Genomic DNA, 20694 nt, shown 5'->3' with positions numbered 1-20694 from the left:
CATCTGGGTTGTTTTTTTTCTTAATACTGAATATGGTTAATGCTGAGAAATTCTTTTGTTTTTTTAGGGTCCCAAAGGTGCCAAAGGACAAACAGGAGACATAGGACAACAGGGAATCAGAGGAAACCCTGTAAGAAGCTGATTATTATGGCATAGTTTTTGACTGATTTTATGTGCATCACTTTTATTTTGCATGCATACATAGTATGTGAGAAAGGAATGTGTAAGAAGAGAGTGTTACTAATGCTTCATGTGAAGCTGCACATACTTACTTTCTAATGAATACAGTTCTTGTGATTAAGGCAATGTTTAAATATGGTTATTTTGTTTGGTTTTTTTAAGACAAATTTGTATTTATTGGTGTTTGGATGTAGCAGCGACTGAAAGAGTGATTTCTGTTTAATAGGGAACAACTGGACAAGATAACAACCAGGCAGGACCCAAAGGAGACCCTGGTGATGCTGGACCAGCGGTAATACCCCCCTGAGCTAATTATAGTGCTGCTGAAATAAATTCTGCATCTCTGTACTCAATTTAATTTTTGAGGCTTAATATCTCTTGTATATTGTTCGTTTGTTTTGTTGTTTTATTTTTTTTTTGGATATCTCTCAGCATGAATTTAATTCACTGGGATGTTTGTCCTGTATGACAGGGAGAGCCTGGTCAGGATGGAAGGAGGGGAGGCCCTGGTGAACCTGGAAGAAGGGTAAACGCTTTCACTGTCTTTTCTGATCACTTACTTGCCAAAGATTATGTTAATGAAGTTTTTTTTTTAATTTACTCATTCCTCATTAGGGACCCAATGGTAGAAGAGGTTCACTTGGACCAGCTGTAAGTGCCTTTTTCATTGTTAAAATAGAGTTTAATACCTGCCCTCGTAATGACAGTAACATCTTTCTGCATTATCATTAAAGGGAAATGTTGGAGGCCCTGGATCGCCTGGTGTGCAGGGAGAGTCTGGTATTGATGGACCAAGGGTAAGTTTGTCATCTTCTCACCCTATTTTGGTGCATATCTGTCTGTCTGTCTGTCTGTCTCATGAACTGGTACTGCAGCTCTAATATGTAAGTAAGTGGTGCATCACTGATGGCGGATTTGTCTTTTTCCAAGGGTCCGCCTGGACCAAATAGTGCACCAGGAGCAAGAGGAGAAGATGGAAATCCTGGACCTAGAGTGAGTGAATACAATAGGTCAAATTTTCTATGTTGATTGCATTCAAAATCTAATTTTAATGTTCTAATTTCTTCTATTCTAGGGTCCTGGAGGTACCCCAGGTCCTAGTGGAGAAAAAGGTAGAAGAGGACCTCTTGGCCGCAAGGTACTGAATGGAACTAAATTTGGAGTGGCTCATGTTCTTTCATAACAAGTTTGATTTAATCATAAACACACTGGCTTAAGCCAAGCTCTATCACATTACTGGACATACATGTGGAGTCTATTTCAGTGAACCAGAAAGCACTGTAAGAAAACATTAAGGATCTCCTTGCAAAACAAGCACATGTTATTAGTTAAATCTATAGTAAACCAATCATATTAAATATATATAGTCACACTTTATTCATCACTTTGACATTTACCTTACATCTAAAGGTATTTCATTATCTTCATATCTTTGTAGGGAGAGCCAGGAGAACCAGGACCTAAAGGTGATGTTGGACCACCTGGCCCCTTTGGAGAGCCTGTAAGAGCAAATCATCTTATTTTATTGCAATGTTACTGAATGTAAATTTTCTGAATATTGAGCAAGAAATTATTGTTTAATTGGGGGGGGGGGGGGGGGGGGGGGGGGGGAAGGGAAGATGATAGCGTTGCTATTGTTTTCCCTCTGCTACCCCAGTATTTTGAATTAAAATATGTTTTTCTTTTACAGGGTGAAGATGGTAGAGATGGTTTTGGTGTTCAAGGGCCTAAAGGAAGAAAGGCAAGTGATTTGTGAACTGAACATGCCTAATTAAAGATAACAACCCCTTCTGTAATGTTGAATAGAGCTGTATACAGGGTGATGGCTCTGATGCATCCAAAATAAAAATTATTTTTGCAGTTTTATACAAAGAGTACTTAATGCATATGTGATTCTTCTTTACAGGGAGATGAAGGATTCCCAGGATTCCCAGGTCCCAAGGTAATGCAGAACACTAGCAGTGAACCTTTAAAACAAACTGTTGTGTTTTCCTCAGATGAGTAAACTTATTATTAGATACTCGTCATTTCCATTTATCCTCTTTTTATCCATCATTTCAGGGAGCAGCTGGAGACCCTGGCACCTCGGGTGGACCTGGATCCAGAGGAAATCGTGGACAGAGGGTAAGTTTTAAGTCCACATTTGAATAAGGTTAATATACACGTCTGTTACAGTTTCATCAGATGCCCCAGCTTTGTTCCAGATCTCAGCTGAGCAGATGTGTTTGCTGTTGTGAAGTAGAGGACAGGTTCTGAAGTTTTGGTTTAAATATATATCATGCATTCTTGGCAGCAAATGACTTGCATGCACATTTGTTTTATGTTTGAAGATAGCAAAGTACAGGGACTGATGGTCTATTTGAAAGTACGGACATCTGAACTGCTTTAAATGTGAATTTCTTTCTTTCCCCTAACTGTTAACTATTTCCAGGGAGGCTCTGGGGATATTGGTACACAGGGACAAAAGGGAGAAGTTGGATATCCTGGGCCATATGTAAGCATCAAAAAATCTATTTTACAACTTGCGTGAATTTAATTTGCATGACATTATGTCATCAACAAGTTTATTTCAAGTTCATTTATAACTTTGCCTAGATACAGGTGTTTCATGTTTAAATACACAGTTATGGCCAATTTCTTTATATTATTTTATAACCTATTAGTGTAAGCTCTTCACCTTATCCCCCCAACTGGTTGCGGCAGATGACTGCCCCCTTCCTGAGCCTGGTTCTCTCTGAGGTTTCTTACTGTTACAAGGGAGTTTTCTTCCCACTGTCGCCAAAGCTCTTGCTCATAGGGGGTCATATGATTGTTGGGGTTTTCTCTGATTTCTTTGTATTATTGTAGGGCTTTTACATTACAATATAAAGCACCTTGAGGCAACTGTTGTTGTGATATGGCGCTATATAAATAAAACTGAATCGAATTATATTGGCTGTAACTCTCACCCCTAGGCTGGATGTTTATTTAGTTGCTGATACCCTGTTTTCTCTCTAACAGGGTATCAAAGGACAAAGAGGACAAGGAGCTGTGGTATTTGATCAGATATTTGTGTGAACTGCATTGAACAGAGCATAATTCTCATAACTTTACTCAGTTCTACGCATCACAGCCTTTTTTTAAAGAAATGTTTCTGTGGTTTCTTTGTTCCCTCAGCAATGTGACCTTGTCAGAAAGATCAGAGACAATTGTCGTAAGTATAATTTAGTAATTTTCAGCAATGTGATTTAATTTATTTTTGTGAACTATTAATGCCTATGCACTGTGTGCTTCATGAAACATCTTACCATATTCTGTGCAATTTTCTTTACCAGCTTGCTGCTTTGGTAAGTGCAAAATGATTTGCTAATGAAATAATAATTTCTTCGACTTAGACTTTTTGTTTATGTACTGTATCCACAACCACAGTGAGAACAAAAATCCTTTATGTTGACATCATTAGGTAAGCAGGAATGCCCACTCTACCCCACTGAGCTGGCTTTTGCCCTCGACATCTCACAAGGCCTTGGCCGTCCAGTCTTCAACAACATGCGTGACACAGTCCTAAACATAGTCAGAAAAATTACAATCGCTGAAAGTAACTGTCCAAGAGGAGCTCGTGTTGCTTTGACCCTGTATAACAACGAAGTCACCACTGAGGTCCGGTTTGCTGATGCCATGAAGAAACGTGCCCTGGAGGAACGCATTGAAGGACTTCAGATCCCACAGACAAGAAAGCCCCGCAACTTGGAAACAGCCATGAACTTTGTGGCCCAGAACACTTTCAAGAGGATACGCAGTGGCTTCCTCATAAGGAAGGTAGCCATCTTCTTTGTAGGTGATCAAGTTGGTCGGCCACAAGCAATTACTCGTGCAGCCCTCCGCCTTCACAATGCTGGAATTGCCACTTTGCTGCTGGTCAGACAGGAGGACAGAGCACTCTCCAGAGCGGTGCAGGTAACATAACAACATACAGCCAAAGCAAATGTTAATCTTATAGGCCATCAGTTTGTATTCAACTTATAACTTTCCTCTCCTTGTATACCAGGCCAACAACACAGCACTGGCCCAGGTCATTGTCCTTCCCAACGCTAATAGTCCACAGTACAATTCAGTCATCCAGAAGGTTATGAACTGCCATGTCTGCCTGGGTAAGACCTGTTTGGGTGGATTAGTATTTATGAAACAGCTTCTCACTTTTATTTTGTCAGATTTTGATGTACTTTTATCTAAGAATAGAGCCATTTTTTCCAAGCATTGTATAAAAAGAGACTAGATGAAAAACTGTTGAATACAGATTGTCTCAGTCCATGTAAAGGAAAAAAAATGCATAATTTTATTTCTTCTTTTTTAAGATTTCTGCTCTCCGGACCAAATCTGTGACTATGTTCCCCCAACGGCTGGCCGAGATAGGAGATCTTTCACCTCAGATGTCGACATTGACATTGCTTTTGTCATGGACAGCTCTGAGTCTACCTACCCAACTGTCTTTGCCGAGATTAAACACTATATATCTTACATGGTAGAGCATCTTCATGTGTCTTCAAATCCCACATCATCTGCTAACCACGCCAGAGTGTCTGTGATTCAGCAAGCACCTTATGAGTTCCTAAATAACAAATCTGGGTCCCCCCTTCATGTTGACATTGGCTTGACTGAACACACTTCAGCACAAGATATTATCAAATTCCTGGTAGAGAAAACACCCCAGCTGGAAGGTGGCCGGGCACTCGCAGAGGCAATTGAAAGGACGGTGGATCAAGTGTTTGAGAAGGCACCTGTACAACGTGACAAAAAGGTACTCATACTGTTTGTGACAGGAAGTGTGGAACAAGACCAGGAGCAGCTGATACGCATTGCCACTGAGGTCAAGTGCAGGGGCTACTTCCTCGTCATCTTTGGTGTAGGTGAAACATTGAGTGCTAAGGATGCAAGTGTCTTGTCAAACATGGCCAGCGAGCCTTCAGATGTCTTCTTCAAGCAGCTGAAGAGTAGCTCAGACTTTTATGACAGAAACATCCAGACCTTTGGCCAGCTACTGCCCAAGTATATCAGTAGTAAGTTCAAGATATATTTTGATGGGCATGATACATTTTCAATACCTTTTGCTTTTCTTTTTTTAATATTTTAGAATAGATTCTATTTGTTACATCAGTCTAACAAATCCTGAACTAGTTGTGTTCTATGTTGCATTGCTTTTCAGTTGAAAATGCTTTCCACATGTCCCCTGAAGTCTCCAAAAACTGCAAGTGGTTTCAGAATGACCAGCCACTAAAAAACCCCTTCACACCATCACAGGAAGTGGAGTAAGTTTTGTAATTTTTGTAATGCTGTATTATTAATGCTGGAAACATTGGTGGTTTTCTTTACAATTTTTTTTCCCTTAACATTGCCACATTTGTAGGAAACACCAGAAGCATCATGAAAATCACCAAGCAGTTCATGAAAGAAAGCACAAGGGTAAGACTGTTGTTGAACAAATTTTTCTTTACTACTTTTGCATTTTCGGCTAGAAGTACTGACAGCTTTGGTCACTTTAAGTCATACACACTTTCGCTAACTGCTAAAATTGCCTGCCCATAATTCAATAATATTTTTACACTTGTTTTAGAATATTACTTTTATCATGCTTCACAAAGTAAAGATTACTTATAAATTTATGCTTCTTGGCCATGCAGCAAAATAACATTTGTTGACATCATCCACCACAACTACAACATACTCTTTTTCTGTTATTTTCTTACACACAGATGCAGAGGAGCTGCACGTCTCTAATGTCACCTCCAGCAGCTTGAAATTGCGTTGGAGCAGGCCAGATGCAAAGCTCTTTGTTTACTTTGAGGTTGTTGTGGTGAGGCTCCATGACCATGCACTGGTGCTGAAGACCAATGTGTCGGGTACAGAGCTTGCTGTGGACAACTTGGAAAGTGCTCAAATGTATCAGGCTGTAGTCACAGCTTACACGGCCGAGGGCCAAATTGTCTCTACTCTCAAAGGCGTCATTACTACAAGTGAGTTTATAAAGACAGCTTTAGCTTTTTCAGAAATTATTCATTCATATTTTGCATGTGTTGCATATTCAACTGTAAACATGCCATTGGGGTACAGAAGTACACAAGCACAAATGTGGAAGTCTTCAAAAGCTCTTATGGAGACCACTTAAAAAGAGCTAGCTTCAAGCTGTTACAGATGTAACTATCCATTACAGGTTGTGTATCCTAATAAATTTTAGGGGTGTATAATTCTCAGTATATTAGAGTTTGTTTTTTTTAATTACCACAGGCCTGATAACTTAATGGTGATTAGATCATAAACAAAACAAAAGTGTCTGCATTCTGATGTATACCATGTACATTCATTATTGGAACAATCTTTTGCTGAAAGGTACTTGCTCATAAAGAGTTGTTTGATGTTGGGTTTTTTTGTTTTGTTTTTTTAAACCACTGTAGGATTTTTACCTTGCAATGTAAAGTGCCCTGAGGCAACTGGTGTGATTTGACTCGAAATAAATTACCCCGAATGGAATAGAATACAACCTCTACCAGATTACCATACTTTGAATACAGATTACCCCACATAGGTACTGCAGTACAGGAGGAGGAAACTGTAATATGTGTGGACATTGGTATTAACATTTGTATTAACACCATGTAACACTGGTCTTGATTTCACAGCTGTCCCAACCCTGTGATTCAAATTAAATAGTTCCCCAAAATGGCAAAATAAAATGAACTAGCTTGTTTTAGCTTCTTTGGTTTTAGGGACCACCTCAAGCCGCAGACACACCCTAAGAATTGCCCTTTCCTAGCTAAATAAATTAATTTATTGCATGCTTTCTATTTTTAAAGTTGTATTGACAAATACATTATTTATTATTTCACAGAAGCAGCTGAGCATAAGCTTGCCAGCCAAAACACAAGTACTCCAAATACCACACCCCTGGACAAACCAGAAACTGGTGAGTAACTTTGCATGCTTGTGTCTGTATATTGCTTGGAAACTTCTTTGCTTTTATAACATTTCCTATATAATTAGCAGCCATATATCGGAATACCAGTATATTGGACCTGTAATCAAAATGGGCCAGTAATATATCTTCGAAGTAGCCCCCATAGAGTTGTGTTTTGCTGGGTTTCCAAGGTATTATATTAGCTATGTAAATAAAACCTGTAGGTTCAAGTCAAAGATCGTGGTCTTCTGTAATGCAGCAATATCAAATGGGACTACTGCACTAATATTTTATTTATCAAGTCACTAGTACGTGCAAAGATACACCGCAAGTTGTTTACAAAACCTTACAAAATCGGCAGTTTAAGCCCTAGTGTCTCGGTTTGTTAATCTAATCTTTTCCCTTATGTATCGTGACAAACAATGCACTTGTGGGTAAAATGTGTGGCACTATGAAGGAGTTTGTTTCATCAGAAAATACCAAAGGAAAAGAAACCTTATAGCTGTTGGTCCTTGTGAAAGGCATAGAATTTAGAGCACAACTAAGGCATGAAAACACAAAAGTAACTAACATTTAATGAATTTAGTTACAACTAACTTGTCAGATCCATCCATGAAAACTTAAAAATAATCTTCTTTCATTCTAATCACAACTTTTTTATTTTTTAAATAAGCAAAACCTCTTCTAATATATTGCAATTATCCAGACTCCCATGTAGTGGATATAGTCTCATGCTGAATGCCATTTCTTTTCCTCTGCAGGCACTTAAACTAATTTAAAACCCCTTTCAAATACATCTGAACTTCTAATACATTTGTTTACTTGCTACTTTCAAAGCTTACAGTTTGTTGTATGCTGTATTTGTTCATCTAATCCTCACACAAATGCATCCTCTTTCTCTATTTGTCCTCCATCACTGCTATATCACAGCTATCTGTTTGTTTGTTTGTTTTTTGTTCTGCATGTTCTAGTTAATGAATTGGCAGGCCCATGCTCGCTTGACTATGACCCTGGAATGCCCTGCAAAGACTATGAGGCTAAGTGGTTCTTTGACAGAAAGAACGGGTTCTGTGTACAATTCTGGTATGGAGGTTGTGGAGGGAATGGAAATAGGTTCGACAGTGAGGCCCTCTGCTTGAAAAACTGCGTGAGGTCAGGTAAGTGCAGAGGTGGGTCGAGTATCAAAAAATTGTACTCAAGTAAGAGTAGCATTACTTTAAACAGCGGTCTCCAACCTTTTTTGCGCCACGGACAATATTTTCACGGACCGGCCTTTAAGGTGTTGCGGATAAATACAACAAAATAAAACTAGTTCCGGTACCGAAAAAAAGAAAATTTATTCATAACACACGTGAAAAGACCCAGGAAAGCTGAGTTAACGATAAAAACGGTAACAAAATAACGCTGAAAACCGATAAAAACCCTGAAAACCATACATTTCACACCTGAGCCTCAACTCTCGCGGCCCGGTACCAAACGAGTCACGGACCGGACTCATACCATAAATTGTATGGGTGTGCATTTATTTCTGCATATTTAGAAAAATATGCCATTTCTTCACTCACTGAGGTGATGGTTAAGCTTCAGCAGCAGTTTGCTCTCAAGGTTCTTTCTGTGAAGCTGTAACTGTTTAGCAGTGAACAGGAGTCCTGCATGACTCACAAGTCCTTCACAAGCTCCAGATGCAGGAAGAGCTATATTGACTTTGATCGACAGCTTCTTGATGTGAGGAAAGCCATGCAATACATCCACACCTCCAGTGAATGGACATGAAAGGTACCTCTCCAGATCCCCTGCTTCTGGCTTTCCTGACCCCATGGATCCATCTTCGTCGAATAGGCCGCTGTTTGTGCTGGCCTCATCCAGCTCTGTGTCTAGGTGATGTCTGATGAAGTGGAGACCTGTGGAAAGATGTATGGTTTTCAAAAGAATTACCGTATTTCCCGGACTACAAAGCGCACCTGAATATTAGCCGCACAAGCTAAAATCAGGGGAAAATCCTGTTTTGTACATACATTAGCCGCACCTGACTAAAGGCCGCAGGTGTTTCAATGTTGACTTGTCATATGTAAGAGAATATGCACAAAGGGAATTGTCAGGAAAGAGATGGCTGTTTGGAGACACACCCCTTTTATTAATATTTTGAAAAACAAGTTATGGGTACATATTTGCATAACTTTTTAGGTATATGTACAAGTAGCGGTAATTACAAGTACGAAACATGTACTGTGCTTCATAAATGAGTAACAAATGTAGTACATAACAATAACCTACAGCACACCAGAGAAATAGATTCAGACTACCTTTTAGGCTCAGGTGCAGTGACACGGCTTTAACAAGAAGAAAAGTCAGTCATTCACCACCATCTTCCTGCGCACTAAAACCACCAAAGTCCTCTTCTCCAGTGTCGGATACGAACAGGCTCAGGATGGCTACGTCATCCCCTCTCAGCTCCTTTCCTTCGTTGTCACTTTCAAAACCAAACAAATCATCGTTGTCAGTGTCAGAGTCGAACACCCTCTGAAGGGCCATGGCGGTGTCCTCCTCTCCATCATGCAGCAGTCCAGCCCTTCGAAATCCGTTGGTGATCATGGATGTTTGCACACTTTTCCACGCTGTCAGATTCCACCGGTGGAGTTGAGCATAACTTGCTTTTCGCAAGTTTATCGCCGCTCGTCATCCACGACTCCCGCTGAATGCATAGCGCTACTTTGAAGTTTGTTTTTCACGCTACTTGTACAGCACTATGTTGCCTGGCGGATGGACATGTGACCAACATACCACTCTTGAACCCCGATACTGTGTGTCTGATCACATGCCCTTCCGCCAGGCAACGTAGTGCCGTACAACAGCGGAACAGAAAAGCCGCACCTGACTAAAAGCCGCAGGGTTCAAAGCTTGTGCAAAAAGTAGCGGCTTATAGCCCGACAATTACGGTAGGTCTGGTCATTATAGTGCTGTATACACTGCCAAGCTGCAGATGTTTGTTTGGAGCTAGCCTCCAAAAGCTGGGCATACACTGTGCGATTTTTGGCCCATTTTGAGACGATTTTTCACTCGCGCAACCATTTTGGGGATCGGCCCGAGTTTTGCCTTAATCGTGTGTGCATCGTGTAGTATACATGGGGTAACGAAAAGCAGTTAACACCTCACGACCAGCTCCCAATCATCAATCATATGGTCCCATGATAATCAAACCTGTTTGAAATCCTGTCGCCCCTCAACGCAACCTCTCACACTGCGCACACACAAACACAGAAATGAAAGTGAAAAGGTGGAGCAGCACGTCAGTGCAGCGTGTGATCTGGACACAAGAGATTGAGGCACAACTTGTAGGATGAGGCAAGCTCATCCGAGTACGTAAGCTAGAGCTGCCACCCAGGCAAAAGAAAAATAGAGCTATATCACGTTATAACGTTAAAAGTTTATTGTTCTAACAATATACTTTTCATGTTCGTGCAATATACCTTTCGAACGTGATAATTATGTATATTGTACAAACATGAAAAGTATATTGTTCGTTATAACATGATATAGCTCTATTTTTCTTTTGCCTGGGTGGCAGCTCTACGCTTACATATCGGAGGCTTTTCAATGTGGCCTCACAAAATTATCACGACTACAACAACCATGAAAAGAGTTGGATGGACATTGCTGCTCAATTGCAGCTGCCTGGTCAATGTTTTTCATTAGTAATTTAGCAAAGTTGATGGTGGTGGTGTGTCTGTGTGAGTGAAAGACACAAAGAGGGAGAGCGAGAGACAGATTTTGTATGATAAGCTTTATGTTATGGATGCACAGTTTGAGCACTCAGGTCGCATCAGAGCATCAGGCCCTGCATCGTGACCTATGAACTTCTAACCTCTGCTATTTAATTGTACAGTTTGAGCAGGAGCGGAATAACGTGACTAAAAAAAATCGCAGTGTTTGACCAGCTTAATGCAGACTGTTTAAACTAAACAAGCTGCTGTTTCGCATAATAAACCCTGTCAGCCGCAGTATTGCCTTCTGTTTTAACAGTTTAAGCAGTAGAGACAAGCTGTTTGCATGTTCGTGGAACTCCAGCGTCATTAACCAGGCTAGCTGTTAGCTTATAGGCTAACCAGCGAGCAGCTAACAGGACAGCCGAAGCTGCACAAAACACCCACAAACTTATCTCACTACAACGTAGCGCCGAAAATATGACTCGCAGCTCGAGCTCGACACAGCTGCTGTAACATAAGACTGACATCCAGCTTACCACAGCTAAAAAGATATTTAGAGAGAACTTACCGTTTCCTCAGGTTACACGAGTTGAGTTGTTTCATGCTGAAAAGTTGGTTTGTTTTGGCTCTCACTGAAGACACCGACACTGAAGACATACCTGTTCTTTTGTACTGCTTTTAAGCGAAACATCCTTTGTATGTGAGGAAAATGCTGTTCATCATCTTCAGCTCTAGCATAGACTCTGCCACGTTTTCATGTTTCTTCTTTCCGTGTGTCCGCTACTTTGAAACGCTTGGGTCGCTCTGCCCGCCACAGTTTCAAACTGGTCATGTGACTGCATGGCCACATCTCATTGGTAAAAAGGTTACCGGAAACTCCACTGGTGGCATGTTATCTAATGTGTTAAACTAATTATTTTTAAAAAAATAATGAGTCGAATTTTGCAAATGTAGCGGAGTAAAAGTACCGTTTCTTCTTCACAAATGTACTCAAGTAAAAGTAAAAAGTATCGTGCAAAAAAGGTACTTTAAATGGTAAATGGCCTGTATTTATCTAGCGCTTTACTAGTCCCTAAGGACCCCAAAGCGCTTTACATATCCAGTCATCCACCCATTCACACACACATTCACACACTGTACTTAAAAGTACATTTTTTTCAAAAACTTACTCAAGTAAATGTAACGGAGTAAATGTAACTCGTTACTACCCACCTCTGGGTAAGTGATGTTGTCAGGATTTCAGTGGGAGTGTGCCATCACCTGGTTAATGCAACGTATGCAACATGGGCCTCAACTGGATATGCAAAACTTACTATTTAAATTGTCATTTTTGACATATATTACGGAGCCCCTCAAGGGACATGGGAGAAAAAAAAATGAAGATGAACTTTTGCGAAATCTCGCAAAAGTTCATAGAAAGGCTTATCATACAGCTACTTCATGAATAGGCCATTGTTTGAAGTCTAGCAGATCCCAACCTAGCCTAGTTGCAACCATCTGTCATTCCTAAAAATGCACCCTTTAATATAGTTCAAGCTGCTAGAGATTATTTTAAAATCAAAACCTTGTTAAAAATGAGGCACTAGTCATAGACACCAGAAATAATTATTTCTAGTCTAAAGCTAGTTTTTCAGGAGTCAGCTCACTTTGAGACAGTCTAATAGCATCCAAACCAGGTAGTAGGGGTGGGAGCTTATGAAACAGCCAATGAAAAATGTTGTGGTATTTATTTATGTATTTTATAACAACATCTGCCCCTTTAAGGTTAAACCACGGTAATATTTTTGTATTTTCACAGTGGAAGAGCCTCAGCCAATGGTGAAGCAAGTTGAACAGGTGGAGGTCCTCCCAGATCCTGGTAAGCTCCAATATACACTCACTGGCAATATTAAGACCTGAATATCATGATTACTTCTTTCCAAAAATATTATGTTACACATGCTTTCCTTGCCAACCCACTTTATTGATTAGCTGAAATTGATGTAAATGCATGTGCATGGTATGCAAATATTAACCAGAAGAAAATAAACTTTCCCTTTGGTCTAGTTTTAAGCAAGCAAATCCATATCAAACCTTTTTAGACCATCATTAAACATATACATAATAGCCACTGGCTTTGGAAGTAATATTAGTGTTACGTATATTTTCCACACTGCTGTACGCTGTGCTGACTTTGCAGTACAATTAATACTATGTCTTCAGGGGCATCTGGATCCTCTACTGCCCTTCACATTCTCTAAACATGGCTGATGGTGCAAATAAAAAGCCAAGCCAAGGTTATGTTTTTTTCTCAATGGCGTGAGCCAAGTCACATGGAGAAAATTAATGGAAAGAAAGCTATATTCAAGGATTCATTACTTTTTTTTAGCAGAAGGCTTATTAGATAACAAGGTTAAGTCATCAGTAACTTATCAGCTTTGGAGTAAACTGCCATCACATACTCACAGCTAGGAAATGTACTATAAACCTTTATCTACCTATATGTCCACATATCTCATCTCATATGGAAAACTGCTGATCCCATCAGTCACCAAATCTCATATTTAAAGTGTAATTTAGCACATATCGCATAACCTTTAGCTGCACATGTTTTCATCCTTTTACTGAATACTATTCTTTCTCATTTTCTTCCCAGCTGCTTTTACAGCTGTGGACATTTGCCAGCTTCCACAAGAAGAAGGTACTTGTGCCAAATTTGTTCTCAAGTGGCACTACGATGCTGCCAACAAGAGCTGCATGCGCTTCTGGTACGGTGGCTGTGGTGGAAACCAGAATCGCTTCGACACTTACGAGCAGTGTGTGAAGGCTTGTGGAAAACCAGGTACTCCTCTTGTTAGTAGTACTCTTCTCTCAGTAGGGACTGGTCATATTTAATGAATGGAAAAGTTGAAATCAGCTTGCTGTTCTGCGCTAAATGTCACAGTAAATGTAACAAGACATTAAGCACAAGTAAATCAAATCATGTGATGAATCATCTTAGATGTATAAATCTTTCAGATGGCTTATTGTTTAACTATTTGTCACAGATATGTTTAAGACAAATCTAGCAGAAATGAAAATATGCCCTTATTTTTCTCTCCTGTATCTAAAAATGAATTTTGTGACTTTTTGGAAGGAATTGACCCCAGATCAGGAAAAAACTTTGGAGTAAGGAGTTAAAATGCAGCACAAAACAGGCTGATTATAACAAAATAAAGTTTTATAGCTTATAATGATATTGAGCTATGTTTCACTCTTTTACCAAAAAGAGCCGCTGCTCAGAAAACAATATTATGAACCATTTCACTGTTTGCATGGGCAAGGAGACGCCCAACACAATCCCATAAAATAGGTTTAAAAGTCATAAGCCATCATTCTGAAGGAGTACAAGTTGATTACACTTATCACTGAAAAATGGTTGTTATCATGTTGCAGAAAATTGTATCTTCAAGCCTTTCTTAACTGGCTTAAGCACAAACTCCCCTGCCTTCCTTATCTAAATATGGTTTTAATAATGACCAAATTAGCTAGCCCATATTTGGTTGAATGTAAAGCATCTACATAGAAATAGAGTTAATAAATTGATGTTTAGTTGCTGCTAGCATAACACATACACTTCTCTAGACAGTCTCTTGAGAATCAAGTGATTAAATAGAGATTTAATAGAAATACACGTGGAATTTTGTCAAATACAAAGGACTTAATCATGTTTTCTTCTTCCTTCATCCCCAGAACCAGTGAACCAAAGAGTCATTGCTACAATAAAAACATAGGACGAAAGTCACAGACATGGCCAGCTCTTACCTCCATTTAGCAGATTCTGAGGAGGACCATCCAAAATGGGCATAAAGTAATGGTGGCTGCACTGGATTCCACAAACATGGACTTTATCCCCCAACTCTTGAAGTAGTCTTTTTCACAACAAGAAGGAAGCAACACAATTTGCTGCATGATTTGTTTTAACCTACTGGTGCTACATGATATGTTTGTTTTACAGAAGTTATTTAGTGGATTTGGTTTTGTAAAATCACGTTCTCTTGAACGATCACAGTTTTCATATTTTTTTTAAATTCAGTTTTATGATTAAACAAGAAACATGTATGAATATCTTGGACAGTGTTTAGCAATGACTCAGTACATGAAGGATTTTAAAGCAGTAATCTTTTTTTATATTGTGGTTAAGTCTTCTTTTTACATTCCAGATTCACATAGCAGCATTGTTTTGTTTTTTTTTTAAACTCACTTCATCCCTGTGGATTATTTCACTATTTCACTGTCACCAAATCCACAGCAATGTTTACACAAGTCTAGTGTGGCAGCGTGTGTGTATGTAAAGACAGCGACCAACTGCTGGGATGCCAACATTAATGTAATGTTTAGTGCACTTCTGGATCCGTTGCCTCAAACACAAGATTTCCAGCTATTGAGAAACAGAATGTACTTTTCAAGCTGTTTTTATTTTTCATTTCATTTTGGATTTGCAGAAAGTTATGTTCCATGTGGGAAAGGGTGAAATAAAAATGAATTAGACTTTCTAATAAACATGAGCAACTGATTCATTTTATTTCTTGTTTTGAATTAAATGTTGCACAGCAGTAAAATGCTAGACATTCATGTCACACAGAGATGTGTTTAATGGAAGTTCATTTGCAAAGTGATAGTTTACTTCATTGGAGTAGCATGATTTAGAGCAGGGGTATCAAATTTGCGGCCCACTTCAACCGTACTTACTTGTATATTGACATGAAGAAATATAATGCAATTTGGCCCTTGAAATTACATTTTTTGTTAAGGAGGACTTGTTTGCTGTTGAGTGCAATGTTAACGTAAGTAAAACAAAACATTATATAATATGAAGACAATATGAGCAGAGAATACATGTTGAGGGACTGGCTGTGTTAGTTCAGTGAGAGAGTTGGAGTAAAGGAAACAGTTTTCACTGCCAGTCAAAAACTACTGTGTACACTTATGACTGCATTTTTATTTTGTTAAATATGAACAAAATTATAGCAGAAGTCCTGCCACGTGTCTGGTCAGAGAGAGAGAGTAACAATGTGTTTATTTGATAGTTCAATGAAAGGCTTCAGTTAAGAGTGAGGGAAAAAAATTGCATTCACGTTTGCAGTTTTGTCTTGCAATACAATATATTTAAAAAACAACAAACAAACAAAACACTATATTTTCGGAGATTTTTGTACAACTTGAGCACTAAAGTGGCCCTCCAGTGAGATGACAGTGCTATCAGGGGGCCACAGCTCATTTAAGTACTGAGGTTTAGAGTTTTAGTTGGCAATCTGATTGCATTAACTAGAGAAAAGCAGAACAACAAGCACCTAGCATTTTAGTGCTGAACTTACTTTCAGTTGAATTAGTGGCCATTAGGATTGTAGACTTAGTTAACTTAGTTATTTTTCCAAGTATTTGTCTAAAATTTTAGGTTGATTTTTTTGTGGCAAGCTTAATTCTTTGTCAATCCTTTAGACCCCAGGCAATCTCTTTAACAAGACTAGATCCAAACCCTCCACCATTTTCAGATAGCTGCTGAGTAGGGCTTCCCCTGACCCCCGACCCCCCATATTTTTGGTAATATATGATGTCAGATTATCATAAACTACAAATCTTTATTGGGGTCAGAATGAATCCCAGATGGTTGTGCAAAGAGGAATCAAATGGTGAAGAACTAAAAACACAAGAGAAATGTAAAACATTCAGAGAAAACTCAGGCAGCACAACTGGTAACATAACAGATGAGAGAACAAAGAGACTGAGGAAGATAGAACTATGCATACACACTAGAGGAGGGCTAACTGGGGATTAGACAGTTCCTGGAACGAGACAATCAGGGGGAGAAGGACAGGAAGCACTGCAAAGGAAAATAAACTTTCACAGTAAAAGAGGAAATAACCAAAAGACATAAGAAACAAGGAAACAGAAAAGGACCAAGGAATAAACACAGAATAAGGGAAGCAGAAACACCAGAAAGATCATAACAGTTACTACTATAGCACTAAAACTGTTACAACTAAGTAGATGCAACCCCCCCCCAAAAAAAAAAAAAAAAACCCCAAGAAAGCACTAAATCTAAAACTCATTAATATAGACATAAAGTAAACACAGAAACCTAGTATCATTAGGGCTGTACTATGAATTGGATTTGGGCTTATTGACTTCGGGCCTAACCCTGGGTTTTTTTGTACTATAAATGTGTTTCTCTTCACAACAGGATGTATCAACATGGTGAACAAAACCTGCTCCAGAGCAGGTAGTATTCAAGATTAGAGATCAAGAGGTATGAAATCACTGCCTATCACTGTAGAGAGGTGACAAATCAATTGTCTGGGAAAAACAAAAAACGTCACCATTCCTGGAAGACTCCTCAGACCTCTGCATGCAGATAGCTGATGGAAGACAGTTCATTTGTTTTTTCTGATGAGCATCAATAAGAAATATAGATTCTTAGACTCAACTTGTTTTATCCTGTTGGCTGCAAATATTTTCAAAGCAAGTTTATTGTTTTACACATATATATTTTTTCCTTTGTTAACCCCTTACCCTCCAGAGATTGCTCTACAAGACTAGATTTTAACCCTCCATCTTTTTCAGATAGCTGCTGAGTAGGTCTTCCTATGAAATATTTTTTCTACAGTTGAGTTGTTATAATCTATCAGATTCTCCTGTATTTTCATGATAGAGCTGTGATTTTGAACAGTAACAAGAGCTCATCTTCAGCTCAGCTTGCAGCATCTCCAATCCAGTAACAATAAGCTCAGAACCAAATTTTATGGAAGCCCTGTTGCATCCTTAATCCTTATAACTGACAGATTCTAATAATTCATCCTATCTTCACAAGTATGGTGAAAATGTCAGTGATTAATAACTATCCTATTTTTATACAGCACTATATTCTTAAAATCCCGACTACTTCCCAGAAACAATAAAAATCAAAATATTTACAATTAATTGTCTCTGACAGTTATGATCTCTGATTTATTCTCAGGGCAGCCACTGAAATTTTATTCTACTCCTTTGTGATTCTGTGAATGTAATGCATCCGTAAACCATTTCATAGATCATTTCTCTTTTTAACTTTTAAAGCAACACATTGTATTTGCAAGCTTTAAAGATTCCAAAGTGATCAGATAATCTTTCATAAGCATACAAAGGAGAGGAGAAATGCAAACAGCGTGTGAATATAAAAAGTCTGCAGATGTGATTTCTCTTCAGCCACAGCAAAATCTCCAGATGTCATCACTCATGGGGTCTTTAAATATTATCAGTTCTTTCATCATCATTCTGTATCTTACCACAACCATCCTCGTTTCCCATTATGCAACAGAATGTAACATTAGTAACAGAAAGTTAAACTAAATGTTCATCTTAAAAAAAGATTCATATTATCATTATTGAGATTATAGTTCTTTTAAGCTAGAAATGACCATATTTGAATGACGGAATGGGAGGCTAAGTTATGTTAAATGAAATGATTCTTATACAGTGCTTTTCTACTCTATCTGAGCACTCAAAGCACTTTATACAACTTGCCTCACTCACCTTGCACTTTTCCCCTATAATCTTTCTATCAAAGGTTCATACTCAGATAAATGCATCAGAAAGCACCTTGGGATTAGGATCTTGCCCAAGGATATTAGTATGCAGACTGGAGCAGACAGAGATTGAATCACGAACCTTCCAATCAGTAGCTGACCTGCTCTACATCCTGAGCTACACTCACCCAACACATCAGTAGCGTAGGCTGTCTCATGACAGATAAAATGGTCACCTAAGGTTAACAAGCCTGGTCCACAGAAACGAAGCACCAACTCCTTGGATGGTACGTTAAGTGCACAGTGAGCCATATTATTAGCCTAGTAATTTCACTAAAATGCTTGAGTTCAGTAATTAAAATTAGCTCAGGTGAAACCTAGCAGATGGAACATGGCTACAGTTCATTCCCCAAACACCTGCCAATCATGTCCCTCACTCCAGCAGTCATCAAGACATTGATTTATTGGATTGAAATATTTTTAACCCTCAGTGGTTACTAATCAGTACTGTGCCAAATATCTTTGTATCTGCCAACTTTGAGCAGTTTCACTGATGACATAACAGTGGCAACAAAGTCCAGTTTCTGCCTTTTGTAGATGATGTCCTTTTGTTGGTTTCACTGAGCCATGTCCTCATGCTTGTGATGACAAGGTTCACACCCAGTTTTATTGATGTTTTTGATTCTTAGAGGACCAAAATTTACAAAATGGTCATTTTATATTTATAGAACTTGAAGCTAGAAATTGAGCCCATAAACTCTTCAGCTCCTGTTACTCAGATCACAGGGCGGTTTACCCATTTATTTTAATACTCTTGACTTTTTTTTTGCAAACATAGGAGTGACGCATGAGTGTCATTACAAAGAATCCTGGTTTAAGACAAGCCTGTACTGGCTTTGCTTTTATACACAATCTGTGCTCATCCATTCATTCATCAATTTTCTGCTGGTTATCTTTTTTTGCATTGCAGGGGCAGCTGTCTGAGCAGAGACAGCTACCCCTGCATCCAGTGAATCCTGGGTGTGCCAAGGACCTGCTTGGGACAGGACATGCCCGGAATACTTCACCCAGGAAACGCCCAGGAGGCATCGAAGTCAGATGACCGAACCATGCCAACTGGCTACTTTCAATATAGAATATGGCAGAGCCCATTACTGAGCACAGTAGTGGTACTCAGAGATGGGCCTCTAATTCTCCTTTGGTTGGAAAGAGTGACTGGAAAGAAAAGTGAAGGCAGTTTAACCAGCAGATTAACACTTTGGAATGTCATTTTTAGCAAACACATAAGGGTGATGTTCAGATATCTACTTATATGTAGCTAAATACTCTATTTGCAAAAGGCCACACCAATCAAATATAACGTTTTTCTTTTCTTTTTTTACAAGTACTGCTCCAGACATGATACATAAATAGACAAAAACCTCACCCTATGATCTAGTTGTTTTGGTTTTCCACGCTTTGCTGTTAAGGCTTTAGTTAAAGTATTTTGAATGACAAACATCACATACAGTCAGACCTTGTTAGCATATCACAAACATTCCGCTAGAGGACAATAATTCAAAACCAGTTCTTTAACTAAAAACAACTGCTCACAATTAGTGGTGAGACTTGATGTATTTACACCAGTGCTGTCTTTTTCTCTACATGGGTGGGAATTTGTACTTTTGGTCTGATGTGTCAAAGATTGGTTACATTGCTTGAGGCTAAAATTCAGATGTACACATGTAATCCTCTTCTGAGATACTGAATATACACATTTGTGGGTTGCATGTTTCTGGAGTTTATCACTAACACACTTGTCACAGTTGTCATTTTTCTCCTTTATATCTATCAGAGTAAATGGTTTGTTTTGAGCAATGATGGCACACTGTGGTGCAAACTGATCAAATATGCAAGAGCTGATGCAATGAATCAGTAACTCATCCAGCCACCAGCAGTGACTTCTGAACAGTATATTTCATTTTTTAAATCTTCTTTTTCGAACAGTTAACATGGAAAAAAACACAAATGTAGAAAAATAAAATTGATCGTTTTATGGAATTTAATAGACTTTAAGAAGTTATTTTACACAGATTATAATGTGATGTATACACAGCAAATCACTGGAGTTAAATATTCTGGAGTTAGGCATAAAAGTGCGCAAGAGTTACATTCCGGGAGTTTATTTTTCACCTTATACTACAGTCAGTGTTGGGGAGTACTCTAAAGCGGTGTAATATTTAGGTGTTCATTCACTGGGTGCTAAGGAGTCTAATTCAACACATTGCTGGTGTTGTTTGTCTGTCGACCGTTACAGCGCCTATCTGTGTTTCTTTCTTGGACTCCGACATGTAGGAGGTAAAAATACTTTATTTACTTT

At 38.9% G+C, this 20694-nt stretch overlaps 1 protein-coding gene across 3 annotated transcripts in view; it reads left to right on the top strand.

Annotated features, from left to right (window-relative positions):
* The window catches only part of LOC146616506 (collagen alpha-3(VI) chain-like), a 104409-nt gene extending 89072 nt beyond the window's left edge, over positions 1-15337 (top strand). For all 3 annotated transcript variants that reach the window (XM_085375164.1, XM_085375163.1, XM_085375162.1), the window contains 26 exons: positions 68-130; positions 407-472; positions 653-706; positions 796-831; positions 915-977; positions 1111-1173; positions 1256-1318; positions 1619-1681; positions 1871-1921; positions 2087-2122; positions 2242-2304; positions 2612-2674; positions 3181-3213; positions 3337-3373; positions 3495-3506; positions 3623-4116; positions 4208-4310; positions 4515-5216; positions 5363-5465; positions 5564-5619; positions 5910-6170; positions 7043-7117; positions 8080-8265; positions 12611-12670; positions 13448-13633; positions 14524-15337. In XM_085375164.1, the coding sequence (XP_085231290.1) occupies positions 68-130; positions 407-472; positions 653-706; positions 796-831; positions 915-977; positions 1111-1173; positions 1256-1318; positions 1619-1681; positions 1871-1921; positions 2087-2122; positions 2242-2304; positions 2612-2674; positions 3181-3213; positions 3337-3373; positions 3495-3506; positions 3623-4116; positions 4208-4310; positions 4515-5216; positions 5363-5465; positions 5564-5619; positions 5910-6170; positions 7043-7117; positions 8080-8265; positions 12611-12670; positions 13448-13633; positions 14524-14564 (3033 nt within the window). In that variant the 3' untranslated portion in view covers positions 14565-15337. The remainder of the gene's footprint in view (positions 1-67; positions 131-406; positions 473-652; positions 707-795; positions 832-914; positions 978-1110; positions 1174-1255; positions 1319-1618; positions 1682-1870; positions 1922-2086; positions 2123-2241; positions 2305-2611; positions 2675-3180; positions 3214-3336; positions 3374-3494; positions 3507-3622; positions 4117-4207; positions 4311-4514; positions 5217-5362; positions 5466-5563; positions 5620-5909; positions 6171-7042; positions 7118-8079; positions 8266-12610; positions 12671-13447; positions 13634-14523) is intronic.
* The last annotated feature ends 5357 nt before the right edge of the window (positions 15338-20694 follow it).

This window comes from Diplotaxodon limnothrissa, linkage group LG16 (genome assembly GCF_057381915.1).
Source record: "Diplotaxodon limnothrissa isolate DT_005_m linkage group LG16, D_limnothrissa_male_GT1.1, whole genome shotgun sequence".
NCBI lineage: Eukaryota > Metazoa > Chordata > Actinopteri > Cichliformes > Cichlidae > Diplotaxodon > Diplotaxodon limnothrissa.
Note: the sequence above shows the minus strand (reverse complement) of the source record. Positions and strands in the feature narration are given on the sequence as shown.